Consider the following 20,442-nt stretch of genomic DNA (forward strand, 5'->3'; position numbering starts at 1 on the left):
AGGTGCATGAATTGTGAATATTGATGGCTGAAGCTTTCACTGCAAGGAGGAAAACGTTTTCAGTTCTCTTGAAGAGAGATCTGTTTCCAGAGCAGGTTTCATCCCTCCCTTGCCTTCTATGCAGTTAGCACTTAAGCCTCTAGTTGACAGCGTCTCCTACATCTTATTAATCCTTTAAAATGCTTCTTTGAAAGGGAATTTTATGGCAATATCGTGGCTCAGGAATCTTGTTTCTAAGCTGGTATTTCCTTTCAATAGCTCTGTTACAACTGCTGTGGGCCACCGCCTCTAGGTCAGCACTTCTTGTCCTTCCTTCCCGCGTGTTTGCTTCAATCTCTCTCTGCATGACAAATTAGAGCCTCCCAGCTCTCCGTGAGCAGAAAGCAGATAGAAAAGCAGACGGCGTGCATTGCTCACGTCGGGCTCTCGGGCTACACAACAGTTTTCTACAACTCTAATTAAGACACGGACTGTGGTTACACCAGGATGCAGACCGAGCCAGTCTGGCATATTTTTGCTTTTATTCTTAGTGTTTTGATCACTCTGTCACACAGCTCTCAGCACGGCCGATCTCGGCTATGCTTTGCCGCCCTCCAACGGGAGCAAGAGGCGATCCCTGGCGGCCGCGCTCCGAGCGGTCACATGAGGCCCCTTGGAGCCCCCGCCCTCCTTCCTCCGCACCCCCTTGCCGCGAATGGCACGGCCCGGATGCGCTTATACGCAAGGCGGGTGAGGGCGAACCATTGAGCTCGGCTGGGGGAACCCGGTAGCCGCCGGCTGGGAACGGCCCTTCGGCCGGGCGCTGCGGTGCGGCGGGGGGAAGCGGACGTGACAGGCGGAGGGCAATGGTGGTTCCCCGGGGACAGGAGCATCGTGCCCCGCAGGAGGTACCGCGGCCGCGTCTCTCCCCGCTTCTCCCGGGCGGAGAGGCCCGTTTCTCCCGGCCCCGCGCTGTGGGGCCGCGCCCGGGGCTCCGTGCGGCGCTGCGGGCTCGGGGCCCTGCGCTGTGGGGCCGGGGGGGGTCAGCCAGGAGGATGTGCGGGGCTCCCAGCCGTGCGCCGTGACAGTGCTCGGCCTGGCCTGGGCTCTGCGCTGTCGGTGGCGGAGGGGCGGGGGAAGGTTTAGGGAGAGCTGGTGGGGAAGGGGGCTGGGGGATGTTTGCAGCGTGCGGTGCCCGAAGGATGATAGCCCGCTGCGCTGTGCCACAGCCTGCCTATGCTGGGACACCGTTGTGGGGGTCCTCGTCCCTCTACACAGAAAAATAGATTTAAAAGAAGCACTCTCAGGAGAGTGCTGCCTTGGTAAGGAACTGCCAAGATATCCCTACCAAAAACTAGCTGATTTGTTTTGTTTTTGAAGGCATACTTGGATTGAAATTGCCTGGCCCGAATGGTGGAAAGCCACAAGAAATTATCTGCTTGTTTTTGTTTTTAAGAAGAAGTGTAATAATTAGAGGTGTTAATGTGGGATACGCTGTCATGTGGAGGCTGACATTGAGGGAAATGTACACAACTGAGAATAAGTGAGATGCATTATGGCCATTGGGGCAGGCTGCAGACTGGGAGTTTGGACTGGAGAGGTGGATTGTAGTACTTAAATGGGGGAAGGGGGGGGGGGGGGGGGAGGGATGAGAAACGTGGGGTTTAATCCACGCAGCAGCCCATGGTTTCTCTACCTTGTTCTATTTTAAGTCTGGAAAACATTCATAGGAAGAAGGAAAGAGGAATGCTGCGTAAGTGCTGTGTTGTTCGTTTGTCAGGTTGAAACAAGGGAAGATGAGGAACAAAACATCAAGCTGACGGAGATTTTAGAACTGTTGGTGGCTGCTGGGTATTTCCGAGCAAGAATCAAAGGGTTATCGCCCTTTGACAAGGTGAGACTAATGCATTGTGTAGTAAAAGCCTTTTTTGAAGTGTAAGTGGGTTACATTTTTATTTCAAGTTAGTTTAGCAATTCTAGGTGCCTCTTCTTTAAAAAGTAAAAGACTTTTGTAACATTGGCTTTCCCATTTAAATGTGTCTGCAAATGAGCCCTTTTCAGACAGTTAGCACCTCCTGTGTTTTGTGAAACATATTTATGCAGCAGAGTCCGTCTTTAAAGAGACAGCTGGATTCAAACTAAACTGATATGCTTTTCTGTGCACATTATGGCCTAAGTTTGAGACATATATAGAGAATTCTGCAGCTCTGTCAACTGCAGCTAAAACTGCTTGGAAGAGCTGATGTTTGCAGATAACCACTTCTTTTGAAAGCTGCTGTGCTCTTTATGAGAAAAGAGAGAGATTTGTAGTGAGAGAATTTGCAGAAGAACAGAACAGTTAGCTTAGTGGATTTATTTTGGGGTTGCTTTACATATCTTTAAAATGTCCTGTGTGTCAACTAGTCATTGTCCTAGGCAGGAAGTATGTGATAGTGGCGATGAGCAAAGTTCAAGCTGAAAAGAGACTTCTGAATTGTTTTAGCACTGACACTGTGAGAAGTTGCTGCACTGAGGTTTGTCCAGCTCTGGACACTTCTGTTTTCTGCTCTTCCTTTGGTTGTAGCACAGTGCAGCTTCAGTTTCCGAATACTGCATGGCGTTACTGATCTTAGGTATTACAGAGGCTACGCATGAAGGCGCAGAGTAGTTCCAAGGAGACAGCTGTGGGTGTAAACCATTGCTTTTCTGCATAGAAGTGTATGCATCAGGTTTATACATACCTGAATACAATTGCAATTGACAGTGCCCAACTTTAACAAACCAGGCATTGCTATTAAAAACAAGCTGGCTGCTAAGACAGAAAGAATGCTGGATAAGTGTTTTAGATGGGTTTGTTAGAGGGCTAATTGGTTTTAGAAAGCCTTGTAACTTCCTAATTTGGAGTATGATGTTAAGTTTTCCTATCTTTTAAACTGTTCCTTACGCTTATCATATTTGCATATGCTTAGGTTATGTTGGGTATGTTTGCATGAGATTGTCTTTCAGAACTTTAGTGTTTAAAGAAAAGTTGATTAGATGGCTGAGGGGTTTAATTATACCTAAGTAGCTCTAGGGGCAGGGCCTGAAAATGATCTCTACAGAGTTAGGGATGTTTGCGACTATTTCTGCACATAGCACTTGGTGTTGCCAATGTCTGCATTTTGGAATGTAGGATGTATTTGTTTTTATCTCTTCAGATTACTGTGGAACTAACCGTGCTGTTGCTTCTGTGGCAGGTTGTAGGAGGCATGACGTGGTGCATCACTACGTGCAACTTTGATATTGACGTCGATTTATTGTTTCAGGAGAACTCTACTATTGGTCAGAAAATGTAAGTTGTCGAAACGGCAATAGCGTTTGGTTCTTTTGTCTTAGGAAAGAAGGAAAGATAGGAAGAATTATCTGATATTTGCCTGTTTGTAACGAGGGTTTTTAGTCAATTTTCCTCCTTTTCGAGGTCACTAAGTTTCAAAACATCCTGTGGGTTTCTGGGATACTCAGGCTGTAGTTCTATGAACTGTAAAACCAGAAAGAAGCTTATTCTGAAAAAGGCAGCATTACCCTCACTGGGCTGCTGTGCTCTTATATCCCTTGTGAAGCAAGAGCATTTATGTGGCTGAACAACAAAATGGATCGGGAACTGATCCAGGTTAAAACCTACCAAAAAAAGAAAAACAAAAGGAAAATAGTTTTAACATGAATCTGTTACTGGCTCCACGTCCCTGTGCAGCTGTACAGATGCTTGTGCTGGCACAAGAAGATGATGCAGGGGCCAAAACAAAGGGCAGAGAGAGACCACACTGCTGGAAACTGTGGAATGCAACAGTAGAAGACCATCCTTGAGTTCCCTGTGTCTGCAGTTGTGCTGTGTAAATAACCTTTGATTCCTCTGTCAGATTCTGGGTTGGAACTAGAGGTAGACAGAATATAAAGCATGACATTGTTGCCAAAACAGTTACCTATCTTTATTGTGACCTAATGAGACCATTTTGGTTCAATGTAATTTGTCATGCAAGGAATTTACAGGAATTAGCTGGCTTAGGAGTATTAGGGAAGACTGTGAAAATCATTTATGCTGAGAAAAAGAGAATCAGTTCTAAAGTGTGTTATTACTTGATGTTTCTGTGATAAAAGCCATGGTTGAAGTTTGCAGAAAGTAAGAGTAGCCCGTCAAGTTACAGTTACATGAGGAGACTTACTTGCTCCATGTATCTGGAAAGAGCATCCATCTGTACTGTTTTCTCAAAAATCATTTAGCATTGGCAAGACTTTAATGCGTTTAGAAATAAGGGTTTGTTGTTACTCCAATCATCATAGCTACATAAAGCATTGGTAAAAGCACACAATTCAATTTAGACTAGCGATGAAGGTGGTAGTGGTGGGTTTTCTTGTTCTGGGTTTTTTTGTTGCTGTTGGCTGCCAAGAAAATGTTTCTTATCCTTAAGAACAGGAAATAATTAAATTGTTCTTAAAATGTTCTTTTCTCTCTGCAACTGACTGCACGTAGAACTGGTGAAACAAAAACCAAGCTTAACTCCCACAACAGCAGAAGTGATTTATTTGTATTTTGTAAAGGCACTATTCCAAGACTTTGGTCTGTTTCATCCTTCTTGTTCCTCTTCATTTCTGTCAGAGTATCAGTTGTCCATCCGTTCTGAACAGTACAGGATCAGGATATCACTGAAGTCAGTACTGGGCCACTTAATTGTCTTCTTTCATGGGGAAATCTAATTTCTCCACGTTCATTCTTGATGCCAACACCTGCTTTAAAGTGCAGTGTGGAGTACAGGCAGCAGAAACTGCCTCGCTCTGAGATGAGGGGTTTGTTGGAAGCAGGATGGTGTTCTTCTAGGTGAGCACTTTGTTAGAGTAACCCCTTCATTTCACCAGATTGGAGTGAGATAGTTGCTGGTAAATTCAGTTTTATCCGCTTTGAACCACAACCATATGAACTGTGCTTATCTGTTAGATGTTGCACATATTTGTACTCTTAAGCTTTCAGTAATTATATCAGGATAATTTGACAGTTTTATTAGATTAATTTTTAAGTCCTTAGAGGGACGTTTTAGTTTTTGAGTGCATGTCTTTTACTTTGTATGCTGTCTTTTAGTAACACTCACATGGAAATAAGCACTGTATCTAGAGACACCTTTGCATTTTGTTTCTTAGGTGAGCATTTCATCTGAAATGATGGGCAATTTAATCATTGCTGGTAGTATATAATGCAGTGTAAAAGTTATTCTGTAACTGAGAGTTACAGCTGTGTGCAATGGAAGCCACTAGAGGGAACTTTCTAACAGCTAATTTTGTTTGCAAAAATAATTGGGAATTCTCAAGAGAAAATTGGGGTACGTGTGCAATTGTGTTCATCTGGTTTTGTTTGGTTACTTCTTTTTTTTTCCTAATAGTGCCTTAACTGAAAAAATTGTGTCAGTATTACCGAAAATGAAGTGTCCTCATCGTTTGGAACCACATCAGATCCAGGGTCTGGATTTCATTCATATATTTCCCGTTGTACAGGTAATAACTGTGCTATGTATCAATACTTTGCTGAGAAAGGGCATAAAGTTTGTGTGCAGATTTTAACAGAGATCAATGGTACTGTTTGTCTCTTTAACTTTAGAAGGAATAATGACAGAAAAGTAGTTCAAATGAATGCTTTTGAGGAGCTGAATGGCATTATAGATGATCCGTGTTCAAAAAAACCACAAATACTGAATTATTTGGAGTTGCGTTCTGTTTCTTATGGTACTTGTCTGCTTAAAAGAACTGAAAGACTTTGTGGGTGGAAAATTAAATTCATCTGAATTGATCCTATTGCTGTGTGTTTGCTGAGCAGCACCGACCACGTGCATGCTCACAGTTCTTCATTTTATTAAGATCAGGCTGACATGTGGTAAGTTCCACTTACATGTGGTATCTTAAGAATGCTTGGTATGTTATTATCATTCTTCAGATTTTAACTTCGAAAACACACGAAAACGTATTCCTTATAAACAGGGAAGATGGAGGCAGTCCAGCAGGCTTTTCCTTTATCTCTTTTCCTCCTTCCTGTGAAAGAGCGTGGCAAGCAAGAGTTTCATATAAATTCCAGTTTATAAGACGCAAGGAGAACTTCCTCATTTTCTTATCTTCTGGTGAGAGGCTCTTGAGGGAAGCTACTCTTAACTCTCTTTCCCACAGTGCATGCTACTGGTACACAGCTTTCAAGGTGTACTCCCGCTGCTTACAGTGGAAAGCTTGTACTTTGTCAATGTGAGTTTTTGCTTCTGAACTTCTACTGCTGAAGAAAACCTACCTCAGATTAATTCCTTTCCCTGATCAATTTGAAACAATAATGATAATACATCATGTAAATGATATCTCTCACAGGGCGAATAATTCCTGTCCTAAAGTGAAAAAGTAAATGACTCCTGCTCTAAAAAATATGGCACCGAGTATTCTTTTCTCATAACCTGCTTTGTCCAAAATTTGATTTAGGATGTTACTTCTGGACAGGAAAACTATTACTTCTAAGCAGAAGTGAAGTTGGCTTCTCATTTTCCCTGAAAGCAACAATTATCAGTCTTAATTGCTAGACAGTGGGGAACGTAGCTATTCCATGCTTGGTCAATGAAGTCTTTCTTGGTGAGGTGTAAGTTGTTGGTATGTAAAAGATAATTTTCTGGAAACGTGGCTTCCTGTCAGTTTCTAGAAGGCTGAAAGATCTTATTAAGCATAGCACAACTTGGCATGTAGGAACTGTGTATTTGATAATGCCACTTCACTCAATACATAGTTGAATTCAAGGTTTTGCTTACTATCTATGAGTCGTAGGGCAGTTCCCAGGTGATACAGAAGCTCTTTCCTCCACTTGGAATTGTGTCCCTAAAGCTTTTGCACTGGGCAAGCTGAATCCTCCTGAGTAGGAAGAATTAAATTGTGCTGGCTCACTGCCACAGGCTGTAAGAGTTTTTCTTCTTAAGAAAAAAATGGGGGTAAAAAAGCTTAAAAAGTCAGAACCACGTCAGCAGATGCGGTGCTGTTCTTCTGAGTGAATTCTGCTTGTGTCTACAGGGAAAAGTATGTATATAATCTTGTGTTGAGGTGTGGTTTGCAATTTATGGCTTATATTTTGAGCTTTCCTGTTGTCAGCATACTCCCTTCACTTTCCAGGGATTCATGTTTATAGCAAAGAAAACTGATTTTGGCTCAAACTTGAATCCCAAGTTGGATCTGGTCTCTGATGTGACCTGCTGCACAGGCTGTCAACAGCTCACAAGATTTATCTTCTCTGACATTATTTAAAATGCACTTGAATCTCCTGTGGCTTTTTGTGTGGTCTTATAAATGTCTCAAGAAATGTTCTTGTCTTACACAGGCATGTGGTTCTTGAAAACTTCATGGGCTCAAAGCTGTATTTTTTCATGGTGGAGCTGAAGTTTGTGGAAAAGATCAGTGATCTGTAACAGGAGAAATTAGTTGAAATTATGTGGAGCCTAGATGTAGTGGCTTCTACCTGGGGCAGAGCCAATACTCATGAGGTCACATCCTGAGTAATGTGCTCAGTCAGTGCTATGGACCAATGAGAAAAGACAGATCCTGTGCTAGGTCTTAGCACTGAAAGCCCAGAATCTTTCAGCTTGTGACTGTCCAATTCCAGCTCATCTGCTCCCCCTTTGACTGCTCACCTGGGCTGTGAACAGTTCAAGCTTGCTTTGTAGAAGAATGTCCGCAGACTATGTGGAAGGCTACCTGCACTATCTGTTTGTTTTAAAGTGTGCTCTTGAGGGTATCTTTGGAGTAAATAGGAGCATTCCTGCTTGCATGCAGAGTATAGTTGTGTTTTTGCATCTGTGCTATAAGCACAGTACTTTCTAGAACCAAAGGCCTGTGCTGTAAGTAGTGAAGCAGAGAGACAACCCTGTTGGCTCATATAGCATAGTACTGGTTTGAATACAGAATGGGATGTCATTTTTGCTGGCTGATAGAGCTGACCTCATGGTCTGGTGAATCTGAGCTTTTCCATGGTGTAAACAGAAAAGTCAGAAAACTAAAGTTCTGCTGTTTTCTGTACTGCTGTTTTTGCTCTATATTATGGAAGTACAATATTAATAATGTTTAACAAGTAGTAAAGATGAATACTATTGAAAATATAATTAGTATTCTGTTCCCATGTGCACTGTAAAAGTGTGTTACTAACTGAAGTAGTAGCTTCCCCCTGCTGGGTTGTAAAGTTTCTCCAACTCATTATTAGAAGGGGTAGGGAGGGCTGCGGATCTTTTGGGGGAAGCCGATTGATTTATTTATTTTCTTCCTAAAAAATGCAAGCTAAATGAATAATGCTAAAAGTGGTACATGCTAAATTGCATTTCAGAATGCTCGTCATTTTACTTTTTGGAATGCATTGAGTTGAGATGCAAATATTTGGATCGCGCAAATCTATATTGGTAGAATTCTGATGTACATCACTTGTAGTTCTGAAGATTTCACAGTGTCTATAAATCAGTTTGAGAGCTGACGATTCCTAGTAGCTGAAGCTTCAATACTTTCCATGCTTATTTTAATTAATTTATTGAAGTATAAAAGCAGGTCAGTGTATGAGAAGTTGCACTGCAAGTTAAGTATAGTGGAAGTCATGAAGGAGCATAACTGATTCTGCAATACTGTTCAAAATTACTACATAGAAGTGTTTTTGGGGATGGTATTCCCTATTCCAAGAAGTGGAAGAGACAGTTCAGTCTTAGGCCAGTTGAATCCCTCGGTAGTGGGAACAGAGTGGCTCATAAGTGATTTATATTGTTCAATACAAGAAATTCAGCAGAATGAAGATGGTGTAGGTGTTTGTATGTAAAAATACAACAGTAAGGGCAGCAATTTGATTTCTTATAATTTCTTATTAGTTGTGTGATTCAACCTTTCATTTATCTTTTTAGCTCATAGAGGAATAGCCAACATGATGCTTATATAATAGCCAAAGCACGGTGATTCTATTAGGAGCTGGTCCTTCAGTTACCATCTTTGCAAATAAATTTTCTTGTTTGTGTGTTTCTTTCTTGTATTTAAAACAGTTATGCAGCAATTCAGTGTTGGCTGTTGTTGTCTTTCTTCCTTTTTCCACTGATGCAAATTTCTTTTTCAGTGGCTGGTGAAACGTGCAATAGAAACAAGGGAAGAAATGGGGGACTATATCCGTTCTTACTCTATATCACAGTTTCAAAAAACTCATAGACTTCCAGAGGTAAGACAGAAACTGATTTACTTTCCTGTTACATTATGTAGAATGCCTGGGCAACATAGCAGCTTCACAGCTCTGTGAAGTGTTTGTTTGGACTTGTATTTTTTCAGGGTTCTTTTAATGCTAAGACACAATTACAGTAATGGAAGCGTCTGTCTTCTGCTCTGAGTTCATCCCAACTTTCTCTCTTTGTCACATAGTAACAATAGGAGAGTGCCTAAAAGGACCAGGATTACATTAATGGTCAGATACTGTATAAGCTGAGAACAGAAAGTCTGCCAGTCTGGATACAGTTTTGAAGATGTATCTACCTGGCTGATGGGAGAAACAAATATTTTTTCTGCTTTAGGAACTCACTGGCATTTCACCAAACAATTGGTCAACTCGGAAAGTATTTGACAAATTTGTTTGCTAAACTTACTACAGTGATTGAGATTATGTCTTTGTTCCTGGTATTTTTAATCACTTCTGATGTCTTGCAGGATGATGAATTTATGCAAAGAAAAGAGAAGGCTATCAAAACAGTTACTGATATATTTGTAAGTAAATTACTATTATTTTCTAATGACCAAGAAGTAAGCAATTTTAGCAATGAATAGTAGTGCTTGGTATTATTCTGCTTGATGCAGCTGCTTCTGGATTTTCTCCTATGAAGGTCCTATGTTGAGTGCCTTTTTCGGAATGGGTTACAGAAGTCAACTCTTGATGTTGGAAGCCTTTTAGGTGTATGTTATTACATGCAGGTAAATCATGCCAATTGCCAACGTGGTGTGTGGTGTTCCATGCTATGAAACAAATCACAAGGTTGCTTACAGGTCATTCAGCCTTCACTAGGCTGTTTGGCTGAAGCCATCAGCAACTGGACTTAATTTGCTTTGAAATTTATCAAAATGGCAGTGACCCTTAAGTTTAAATGTCTACGTTTCAGACCTTGTTATTTTTACTGTTTGAGTTAGCAATGAAAATATATACCATGCTTCGGGGAAGTTATCTTTAAATAGCAAATGTTGATTTGGGAAGATGATACCCATTGGATTCTTTCTCCTTCAACTCTCTTTATATATTTGAAAGCTTTTAACACACGCTTCCAGGATGCATGATTGCCTCATATCTGAATTCAGATGCCTGGCTCAATAGCTTGAGTTTCTGTCCTTGCTTGCTCACTTTATTTTTTGCCAGATTGCTTGCAAAATTTTGAGAAGCAATGAGAAATGAAGGTATGTTTTGAATAGGATGCTTCCAAGGGTCTTCAAAAAGGGATGAAAATGCTCTTCTTTGGAAAAATCACTGCTATTTCAGGCAGCTCTAGCCAGGCGTTCTACACTCTACATTTGTGGATAGAGGTGTTCAGTGCTGGTATTACAGGCCCTGTGATCACTTGTTTAGTGGACTGGACCAGACAAATCATCTTATTCTTTTGTCATATTTTGGAGGTATTTATTTTGCCAAATGAACTACAGGAGTGCTGCTGAACTGAATGTTATGTGGTTGAATTACTGATTATGTTGTAAAAGGGCATTGCTGTAAATGTCTCCAGATGATGATTTCTCACTAATACGCTTGAGTAATTAGTTTTGCTATGAAAATTTTAATTACAGTTGTTCTAACTGTTGTTACTCATTTTGCGATGGTGGTTTTTTCTGTTCTTGAGATACTTTTGTTTGTCGGTTTTGTTGACTGTTTTGTTTTTTTTCAGCATAGGGGGAAGTTATCCCCTATCATAAATGGGTGTTATTATTTTATTTTTACACCAGTGGAACATTCTAAATGGAGGGAACTGAAAATAAATTCATGAGATCTCTTAAGGTGTCAACGCATGAGTGCAGTCCAGAGCAATGTGCAGAGTGAATTTTAAGGGGGAAAAGCACACAAGCTTTTCTGTCTGTCCATAGGAGCTGGAAGAAAGGGCATAGTCTCAGGATTAATGCAGGTCACCTTTAAATCGCCGTGCAATGGGATTGGAAGAGAAATCAACTTTCCAAAAAGAGAATCACCAGGTGTGAAAGATTAGGCTGTTGTCTGAATTCATCATTAGACCTATGCTCTAAGGACCTGCCCTCCTTTTCTCAAAGGGACAGTACAGTGTGATTTATGGTTCCAAGGTTAGAAAAGGGAATATTAAATATCAGTAATGGTTATTGGAGTAAGTACTGCCATTGAAAAGTGAGTGTCTATTAAATGGAAATTCTCTTACAATGGCTTTGTTCAAGTACTTGATTAGCTAATGTCAAGGCTAATGTTAATGGTACAATGGCTTTATATATACGCTTTATATGTAATATACTATACTACCACAGAAGCTATGATTTTAATTGCTTTTATGTGGGCGTGTGAATGCATGTTATCTAAGTTTCTTGATGGTGAAAGTCTTGCTGATGTAACAGGCAGAAATGTAACAAGATTTGAAACAAAGATGACAGAAATTCAGATTGGAAACAAGTGACAAATTGCAGAGAGTAGCTTCCAAATTCAGGAGCAACTTCCTTTTTCACTTGTTTAAAATCTCCGTTTTGGGATGTCTTTGAAAAAGGTTGAAAGCTGTTTTAGCAAGGTTAAGGTTCAAGAACTGTAGAAAATGATAGTTTGTGTTGTATAAGAGATTATACCAAGCAAAATGTAGTCTTTTATTTCCTTTGGAACTTCTTGCTTTGAATCATTTGTCCCATGTGAATAGGATTGTTGGAAGTTAAGCATATTAAGAAAGCATATATAAAAAACACAAGCTTCAACTTCATCTTTTGTTTTAGTAATGTGTTTGTTTTAACCATTCTGAGCCTGGCCCTTGAGGGGTTTTGAGTTATTTCATTGTAAGCCAACGAAGGAAATAGGGCTGTAGCTTTTTGTTGTTGACTCTTTGGTAATGATGATGAAGTTTTTCTCTGCTGTGCTGAAGGTTTGAACTCTCCCTCAGAGTGCCTTGGCACTACTAGGTTAATCATAGGACTTTTGTTACTTTTTTCAGTAGATGTTTGTTGTGTTATTTTTTGTTTTCCTTTAAAATGTGATGAAGGAAATGGTTGAAGAATTAATGTTTTTTGTCAAATAACTCTTTCTAGTGTCTTTGAAATGTGGGAAGACAGATCCCATAGCGCACACAAATGAATTTAGTAAGATTTTGTGTAAAAAAGAAAATGAAGTCTCAGGTGCTTAAGTACATTGAGTTTGAAAGCAAACAGTGTTAAAATACTAATTCATAATGTTTTGCTTATTTATTTATTCAGTAAAAAAAAAATGCTTTCTGCAAGCTCTGACTTGATTCACTGTCTTGTCTGACAGGAGGTTTACAAACCCCAGAGAAAATACAGACGTCAAAAGGGGGCTGAAGCACTACTAGATGAGGAGTCAAAGGTTCATGCTACGCTTCTGGAATATGGCAGGTGAAAGGCTTGGTTTGGTTGTTTGAAGGCTTTATGTTGTGTACGTTTAAAAATCGATCGTGATTTGTTTTTAATTCTACTTAAGAATCAGACTTTCAGATTTTCTCCAGTCAGGTTTCAGACTTACTTTACTCATCCTATTCCCCTATGAGCTCTATATGTGGGCAATGTGACATTGTACCACCAACAGGAACCCATTTTCTGACTTTGCCCCTTTAGTGAGTTATGTTCATTGAATGTACTTACTCTTTGCTCCTTAAACTGGTTTATGCAATGGTGGCAATACTACTATTGAGTGCTTCTGTATTAAGGCAGCTTTAGACATTCTCTGTGGGAGGATGGTGCTCTGTCACCTTGCCTACACTACTAAACTTTAAAATGCAGAGTAAATTAATTTTGGTGGATTCTTGAAAACCTGGAGTTATGCTGTCATAAAATAGGACTGAATTTACCCCTTAAATATGAGTGTTGAATAAATGGAGAACAAGTGACAGTTACACTTTTGAGCCATTAAGGACATAAATAGTCCTGCTTCTGTAGTAATTCGCAGCTACAACTCTTCACTTCCTTAACTAGTCATACAGAAAACATCACTGTGTGGCTGGGTATGCAGTGGGTTTAGCACTTCCAAAGTGTGTCTAAGTTGCTCACCTCTAAAATTTCTTTCTAGCTGACTTTTCTTTTAAGATAATATTTCTAAACTAGCAACATAATTCAGATGTCAATTTTTCCCCTCCAGAAAATGAGGTAGAACATTGTGAGTGTATCTTTTAGGCTCTGAACAAAAAAATTACAAATTCATCAAAGCATGTAAGACCATTTTTCTGAGGATTGTAGACTGTACTTAGAAATTCCTGAGGCCTTTCTAGAATTCAGAAGCTAATCGTTCAGGGTTAAATTCTGACTGGAAGGAGAACAGCCCTTTTGCCCTCTGTGAGCTTGTTGTGAAAACCTTATGTACAAATCATAATGGAAGGAGTGGACTGAGGTGGAATTGTTGTGTAAATATACTGTAGTACCTGCTTAGTTCATTTATTCAAAGAATTCCAAAACTAACATGAATCTGGCTTTGGATGTTAGTTTTGTTTACTCAATCACTTTTTAGTGAATCTTATCAGTAAAAACTTGATAGAAACTCTGTGGAAGTTGAAGACAACAATGTGTTTATTTCATGTTACTCTTATTCTTTTAGGAGGTACGGGTTTAGCAGACAAGCAGGAAAAACAGAACAGGTGAAAAACTTTTGCATTTTTCAAACATACTCAGATTTTTGAAAGAACTGCATTGCTTTTGTTGGAGCGTTGGTTGCTGTAAGATGTTAAAGATAGATAACATCATATTTTGGGTTACACAATTGACTTATGGGGTTTGTAATTCTCAGAAGGGAATGGAATAATGGGTCTGTGCCAGGGATGTGTCTAGTCAGCTACGGACACTGTCTTGAAGAGCTGGAATACTTATGAAATGTGAAAAGACTGTCATGAAAAATGAAACGATGTGTGAGGCTGTTCCAGTAGCTGAAATGTTTCCATAACTGGAACATAGTAGATCTGGGGTTTTTTGTTTCTGTTGTTATTTTCTTTTTCCTCCTTGCTGTCTGTATTAATACTTATAGGTTACTGCAACTAGATATAATACTTTCTTAATTTCTCTTTAAAAGACTGAAGATAAGAAAATTGTGCTACCCTCAGGGCTTGCAGCAGCAGGAAAAGCTGAGCCTTGTGATGAAGATGACCTTCGGGCAGCTGAAGAGGTGTGTCACCTATTTGAGTAGGCATGGATGAAACTAACTTATGGGGAGGGAAGCAGTTATCACTGCTCTCCTTTATCATTGTCATTCTCTTAAGGAAGGAAGATTTCTGTGCTTGCTTTCCAGAAGAGAATATGGAACTTGAAATCAATGCTCCAAAATTAAATGCTTATTGGTTTTCAGTAACAAAAAGTTAGACTTCTGTTATGGACTCTGAGTATTTTTAAGCGGCCAGGTTTTGGGTTGATATGGGGAGAGACAGGCTAATACAATATGTATTTTTATATAGAGTTTTCCTGTATTTGGTGGTTTCAGCCACCTCTGAATTAACTTTTGCAGATTTGCTGTCCCATTACATGCATTAAGATGCACACTACATTATAATAGTTGTACATGTATACCATTGTCATTAGTCAGAAATAAGGTAATAGAAGATTTGTGTAATACCTCTTATTTTATCCTAGCTTCGCATTAAAACTCTGATGACTGGAATGGCTGCAATGGCAACAGAAGAGGTAAACGTGTCTAAAATTGATACAGCTTTGTTTAAATTGTGGTTGGTTATGTTTTAGCAGTCACAGTTTGTGTTCATCATCTGTGTTTCTTACTTTGTTAGGCTCCATAGTACATTAAGATACAGGGTAAGGATATTCGTGCAAATTTTAGTACAGTTTTCTCCAGTCTTGAATTGTTTTCATTCTTGGAAAGTACAACATTCTCATTTTGCCATTTATTTTCTAGTTGTCATTCTCTCCTTAAGGTAATTATTCATAAAATCAAGCTACCTGTGAGTCTAAAGTCTTGGAATGATTATGCATTTAAATGTTCACAAATAGAGTGCATGAGAAGATGGTTGTATTAGAAAGACACTAATTCTTAAGAGGCTGATAACTTAATCCTGGTAAAATAATGTAAACAAGTGCCTCTTTCAAATGTTATTTACAAGGAGAATTTAAGGGGCAAGGCATCACAGTGCAGCTACCTGAGATATGCAGTATGATCTTACCTTATTCATCTGATGGAGATGGCCAGCTGAATAATCATTTTAAGGGAGAGAGTGAAGGAAAATTCTGTGTGCTTCATGGTGTTTTCCAGAGTGCTGATAAATTATAGAAACAATACCATTATTATAAGACTTTTGGAAGAAAAACAACTGCTTTTGTGATTTCAGTTAAAATTCATAGTCAGCTGCAGTGTATCTGTATGTAATGGAACTTCTAGATGGCAGTAATCTTGAAATTTCTTTGGGTGAGAGGAATGGGAAGAAATTCATGTTTTAGGAGTTGTTTCACTGTATTGTGGTATCTCAGAAGATAAGGCAGTATTTAGTTTGCTCTCAGTGTTGACTGAAATGTTTAGAGCATGGAGAAATTGCACTGCATAATGCACAGGCAGTTCCAAAACACTCAATGTTTTGTCACTTTGATACAATTGCAGGGCAAGTTGACAGCAAGCACAGTAGGACAGATAGTTGGACTCCAGTCCGATGAGATCAAGCAAATAGTGTCAGAATATGCTGAAAAGGTAAGTGTGTTTCCTGATTATGATTTAACGAGTCATGATTGACAGCTTGTTAATTAAAGCTTCCAAATCAGTTGCTGTGATTGCCTTAAAGCAATAATATTTCATATATGCTGCGGATGATGGTGCTGTCAGGATTCAGGGAGGTATTTCAATTAGGCTCAAACATGTGTAAGTTTTTGGCAGAGCAGGCCTTTTTAATTACATTCATGGGCATCTTGGGTGTTAAGCAGCTTCTTAAACTTCTTTAGGGATAAAGGGCCTGTGCCCTTTAGTCAGAGGTGTAAACTCAATACTTTTAGAAACGTTAAGTGTCAAGTACAGAAATACACACACAGGAATCTTGCACTCGTTTCCAATTATCACTTATTCTGAGTCTGTCATTTTCAATCAAGCATTATAAAAAAAACCAAATTGTTGTTGCTTTAAAAGTCAGGGATGCGTATTAGCTCCGTTCATTGTGTTCAGCTGTGATTGTTTTCTTTACAGTAATGTGAGAAGAAAATCTAGCTCTTCAAGCAATTAATACATATAATACATCACTGCCAGTTGTGAGTTATAGGTTGCTCTTATTTGTCCAGTAGTCTTCTCATATTTCTTCTTTTTTGTTGACACTTATGAGGTATGAAGCTTTCCCATTTGAGAGATAAACCCTATAACTCAACAGAGTCTATAGCAAATTCTTGGCCTTTCTTTATTATAAAAGATTGGAAGAACAGAAGTCCAAGGGTCATATTTCAATGTTACATTTCTTCTGCTCTAAGAGAAGGCAGCAAGACCTTGACTAGTGCAGTAGAACAATGATTAATACTCTGGGAAGTAAGAACTGATTCAAGTCAAGCCAAAAACATATCGCTTTTCAAATCTACTGGATTTGAAAGGGGAAAAAAAAAAAAAAAAAAAAAAGGATGTGTGCATGCATACACCATGAAAAGAGAACTAAGGATGTTACCAAACAGCTTATTAAAGCAACAGCACTCATGTACTGTTCTAATAATTTTAACCCCTTGTCACTATTCATAGTCTGAAGGACGGAAGAAGTGCTTATTTGTCTGTCTGAATCTTAACAGAATCCACAGGTGCATTTCCCATGAAGAAAGCTGGCAAGCAGAATTCCAGATGTGATTTTGCCATTTGCTAAGGCTGTTCTTAAAAGATTGTATTTTTGCTGAGGATGAATGGATGCAACTTTCTGCTCACTCTGTTAAATTACTTCTTAAATTCAAAGGAAAAAATAGCTTTTTATTACCCCACCCATTGCGGCTTTTTAAAGGACAGTTATTCAAAGTAGCTTTGAATTTTACTGTATGGGAGGGATAATCCCTCAGATGATTTACAGATAATCCCATTCATAGTGGAAGTTTTGAGATCTTCAGTGCAAGTTCATAGAGAGGAATACAAAACACACTGATCTACATTCTTTGTTGATTTGATAGTAATCTCAGTAGCTTTCCTGTCTTACTTTCTGGTCATGTTTATAAAACTTTGGAAAAATAGTTTATTCAGACTGAATCCTTCTAGAGGAACATAGAAAGTGCAGTGAGAGAAGTGTTTTCATTGCAACAATTTTTACATTACAAATAAAGCCACAAGGGAAGTTATTTCTAGTAGAGAAAACCTAAATATTTTATTAATGCTATAGATTTCTGCTTCTCTTTTCCCTTTTATCCGGGGCATAATCTTTAAAATGAATATATGCATGGTAGAAACAAGGAGAAATGGAGTATGGCTGCACTTCATACACTTCCTCTGAAGATTTTAATGAATTTAACTTGAACTATTTGTTGCCAAGGCTGTCCTATATGGATTCGTATTAATGTTTTTGCAAGACCAGCCTCAGGTGGTTTAGCTAACATAACAATTCTTTCTCTCACATTTCCAGTTTTCTTGGTTTGCATGTAATGTATGTACTGCCCATGCTGGTACCTGACCACTCTTTCAGTGAAGAAATTTTTCTAATATCCAACGTGAACCTCTTCTGGGATAACTTGTGGCCATTCCCTCTTGTTCTACTGCTAGTTAGGCAGGAGAAGAGGCTGATCTCCACCTCGCAACAACCTCCTTTCAGGGAGTTGTAGAGAATGATGAGATTGTTCATTCTAGAGAAGAGGAGGCTCAGGGGCAATCTCAGTTCCCTAAGCTACTCCTTATAAGACGTGTGCTCCAGACCCCTCACAGCTTCATTGCCCTTCCCTGGATGCCCCCCAGGGCCTCAGTGTCTTTCTTGTGGCAAGGTGCCCAAAACTGAGCACAGTGTGCAAGTTGTGGCCTCACAAGAGCTGAGTGCAAGGAGTTGATCATGTCCCTGGTAGTACAAGATATAAGTAAATCTTGATATCTGTCTTTTTAATATAGCATTGCAGGTGTTGTTTAGAGGCATTCTTTTCCTAATTAGATTGAAAGAGAGTGCATGAATTGTTAGGGTAGATGAATTAGTTCACAAAAGTAAAATAAAAATAATTAAAAGCTTAGAGAGGTAAATGTAATTACCTCACTGAGTGTGTCATTGTCATTCAGCTTGCTGCATCTGTGCCAGTGTTTAAGTATCTAAAGACAAACATTGGATGCTTTTGAGAGTTCTGAATTTACATGTTGAGGTATGGATGATCTCCAACAGGTTGAGGAAATACCTCTTATACTGAAGTGGTGCTGTTGCTTAAGGGGTTTTTCAGCATGTTTGTTTTTGTTTGTGGTGCTGTTGTTTAAAAACCCTACTAGGTTTAACTGTGATGCTGATGCAGTATACTGCATCAAATCAATTATTGCAGTATTCTTAACCATTCCCTCAGCACCTCACTAGCTTACTTTACCCAATCTTTTGGGATGTAATTTAGTTATTTGACTGCTTTCTTACACTGGCATAAGTTAAATTGGTAAGTTGTTGTTTCTGTTGGACTGCGGACACAGTTCTTGGTGAGGAATATTCCAAGTGTGCCCCAGTTTGGCATCTCCTCAGCTACTGTAGAAGCAAAAAGTGTTCAACAGGCTTTTACTGTTCTTTATTTTAGCAATCTGAGCTTTCTGCTGAGGAGCGACCAGAAAGGCTTGGAGCTGCTCAACAACACAGAAGGAAGGTGGCATCTCTGAATAAGCAGATTTTGCAGAAAACCAAACTCCTGGAAGAGGTAAGAATTGTGTGGGGTACAAAGAAGGAGACACTGATAAATGTGGAGGAGAGCAAGAGAGACTGGTAAGTGAGCTTAGCAGTTGTGGGTGAGTCTTGCAGCTGTATGTGCTGTATGCTTACAATCTGGAAAGCAGGAAGGATCCCCAGTGTCTGAGATATTCAAAATAATTTCTTTTCTGGAGCAGATACTTTTGGCCTTCTGCAAAATTGTAGCACAGTGTAGGTGCTGAATTAGTAACACAGAATATTCCTGTAACTTGGTGTATGCTGAGTAGTTTACCTTTTCATTTCTGGTGCATGCCGTTTCCTTTATCCGTTTTCATGGTGTATGCATAAATGTATTTACTTCCTTTCAGCATACTGCTGCAAAGGATGCAGTTTGCACTGGAGAGAAAATGAGCTTGTAAAGCACAGACAAAATAGTGGAGTCCTTATTTACAAACCTACTGTTAGTTGCCAGATGAACTTTGTATCCACAGGAATACTTAAATATTTTCTTAGCCCTGTAAGGCTCTTTGCCCTTTTAATAGTTGAGGGCCATTTAATTCTGTGCTGGTTATTTTCAGTGTGTATCAGTCTGTGTTATGTTTTTGTACAGAAGGAAGTACTGGCAGCTGTAAGCCAAATATAATTCTTTCATCACTTTACTGAAGTAAGAATTTCCTAGCAGATCTTATTTTGCCATTTGCCAAAGGCAGCTTTTGTTGAGTAAGACAGAAGAAGCTGAAATCAGTGATAGTCAGGACTTCCTCTTAAAATGTGATTGGGAAATTGTCGCGTCAGTACTGCAGGAAGTTCTGGCAAGAGTTCTCCTATCAAGTGGCTCTTCAATTTTTGTGTTAGTTTTCATGAAATGTGGACTTCGGGCTGCTCGAATTTGGCCTATTGGTATGAAGTGTGAAAATTCTAATAAAAATAAATAAATAAATATTGTTAAACGTTTCCCTGTGGATGGGAATGAGTGAGGTGTTGGTTCACGGCTCTGGGTTGACTGGAAAACTAAAGCATCAGGAAAAGAAGTGAATCAGAAAGCCAAATGTATTTCTGTATTTGCAGTGCTTCTGCTTATCTTTTCTAACTCTTGTCCTATTTCTGTTGTTTCTGCTTGCGATGTTACGTTTAACTATAAGTACTTTCGAGAAAGCTATTGATGTCAAATAGCTTAGTGGCTAATTTTATAAGTTGAAATATCTTTGGCATTTTGGTAACTGACTACTTAATGGATTTTCCATAGTTTCCCAAAGTAAAATCACATAACTGCTTGCTTTATTGGTATGGACATTTCTGTGGTACAGTCTCATGATGTTTTTATGTAGGTCTTGAATCACCCTAGCTTATTTGGGGAAGTAAAAAATAGGACTCTCTTTTTTGTCTGGAATGGAACTTGGCTATTATAGCCAGGCTAAATGACTTCAGCACTTCAGCAGAGATTCAGTCCAATAAGTTACCTTTCTGCTAGAATCCCTTTTGTAAAAGCTGTTGTTTTTTCTAG

At 39.3% G+C, this 20,442-nt stretch overlaps 1 protein-coding gene across 6 annotated transcripts in view; it reads left to right on the forward strand.

The window, feature by feature from the left end:
• Positions 1 to 227: 227 nt before the first annotated feature.
• Positions 228 to 20,442, forward strand: part of CCDC93 (CCC complex scaffolding subunit CCDC93) — a 32,373-nt gene continuing 12,158 nt past the window's right edge. For 4 of the 6 annotated variants that reach the window (XR_014947919.1, XR_014947920.1, XM_015868731.3 and 1 more), the window contains exons 1-12: positions 746 to 887; positions 1,760 to 1,873; positions 3,195 to 3,289; positions 5,367 to 5,478; positions 9,080 to 9,178; positions 9,658 to 9,714; positions 12,452 to 12,552; positions 13,745 to 13,784; positions 14,213 to 14,305; positions 14,767 to 14,817; positions 15,740 to 15,826; positions 18,832 to 18,948. Coding sequence is in view for 4 of the 6 variants with exons in the window: in XM_015868731.3 (XP_015724217.1) it covers positions 846 to 887; positions 1,760 to 1,873; positions 3,195 to 3,289; positions 5,367 to 5,478; positions 9,080 to 9,178; positions 9,658 to 9,714; positions 12,452 to 12,552; positions 13,745 to 13,784; positions 14,213 to 14,305; positions 14,767 to 14,817; positions 15,740 to 15,826; positions 18,832 to 18,948 (1,008 nt within the window). In the remaining 2 variants the exon portion in view is untranslated. Of the gene's footprint in view, positions 726 to 745; positions 888 to 1,759; positions 1,874 to 3,194; positions 3,290 to 5,366; positions 5,479 to 9,079; positions 9,179 to 9,657; positions 9,715 to 12,451; positions 12,553 to 13,744; positions 13,785 to 14,212; positions 14,306 to 14,766; positions 14,818 to 15,739; positions 15,827 to 18,831; positions 18,949 to 20,442 lie in introns of those variants that run through there. The other 2 variants (XM_015868737.3, XM_085552383.1) reach the window with 2 other exon arrangements.

The sequence above is a fragment of the Coturnix japonica genome, chromosome 7 (assembly GCF_054131305.1).
Source record: "Coturnix japonica strain WE chromosome 7, WE-NBRP24, whole genome shotgun sequence".
Classification (NCBI taxonomy): domain Eukaryota; kingdom Metazoa; phylum Chordata; class Aves; order Galliformes; family Phasianidae; genus Coturnix; species Coturnix japonica.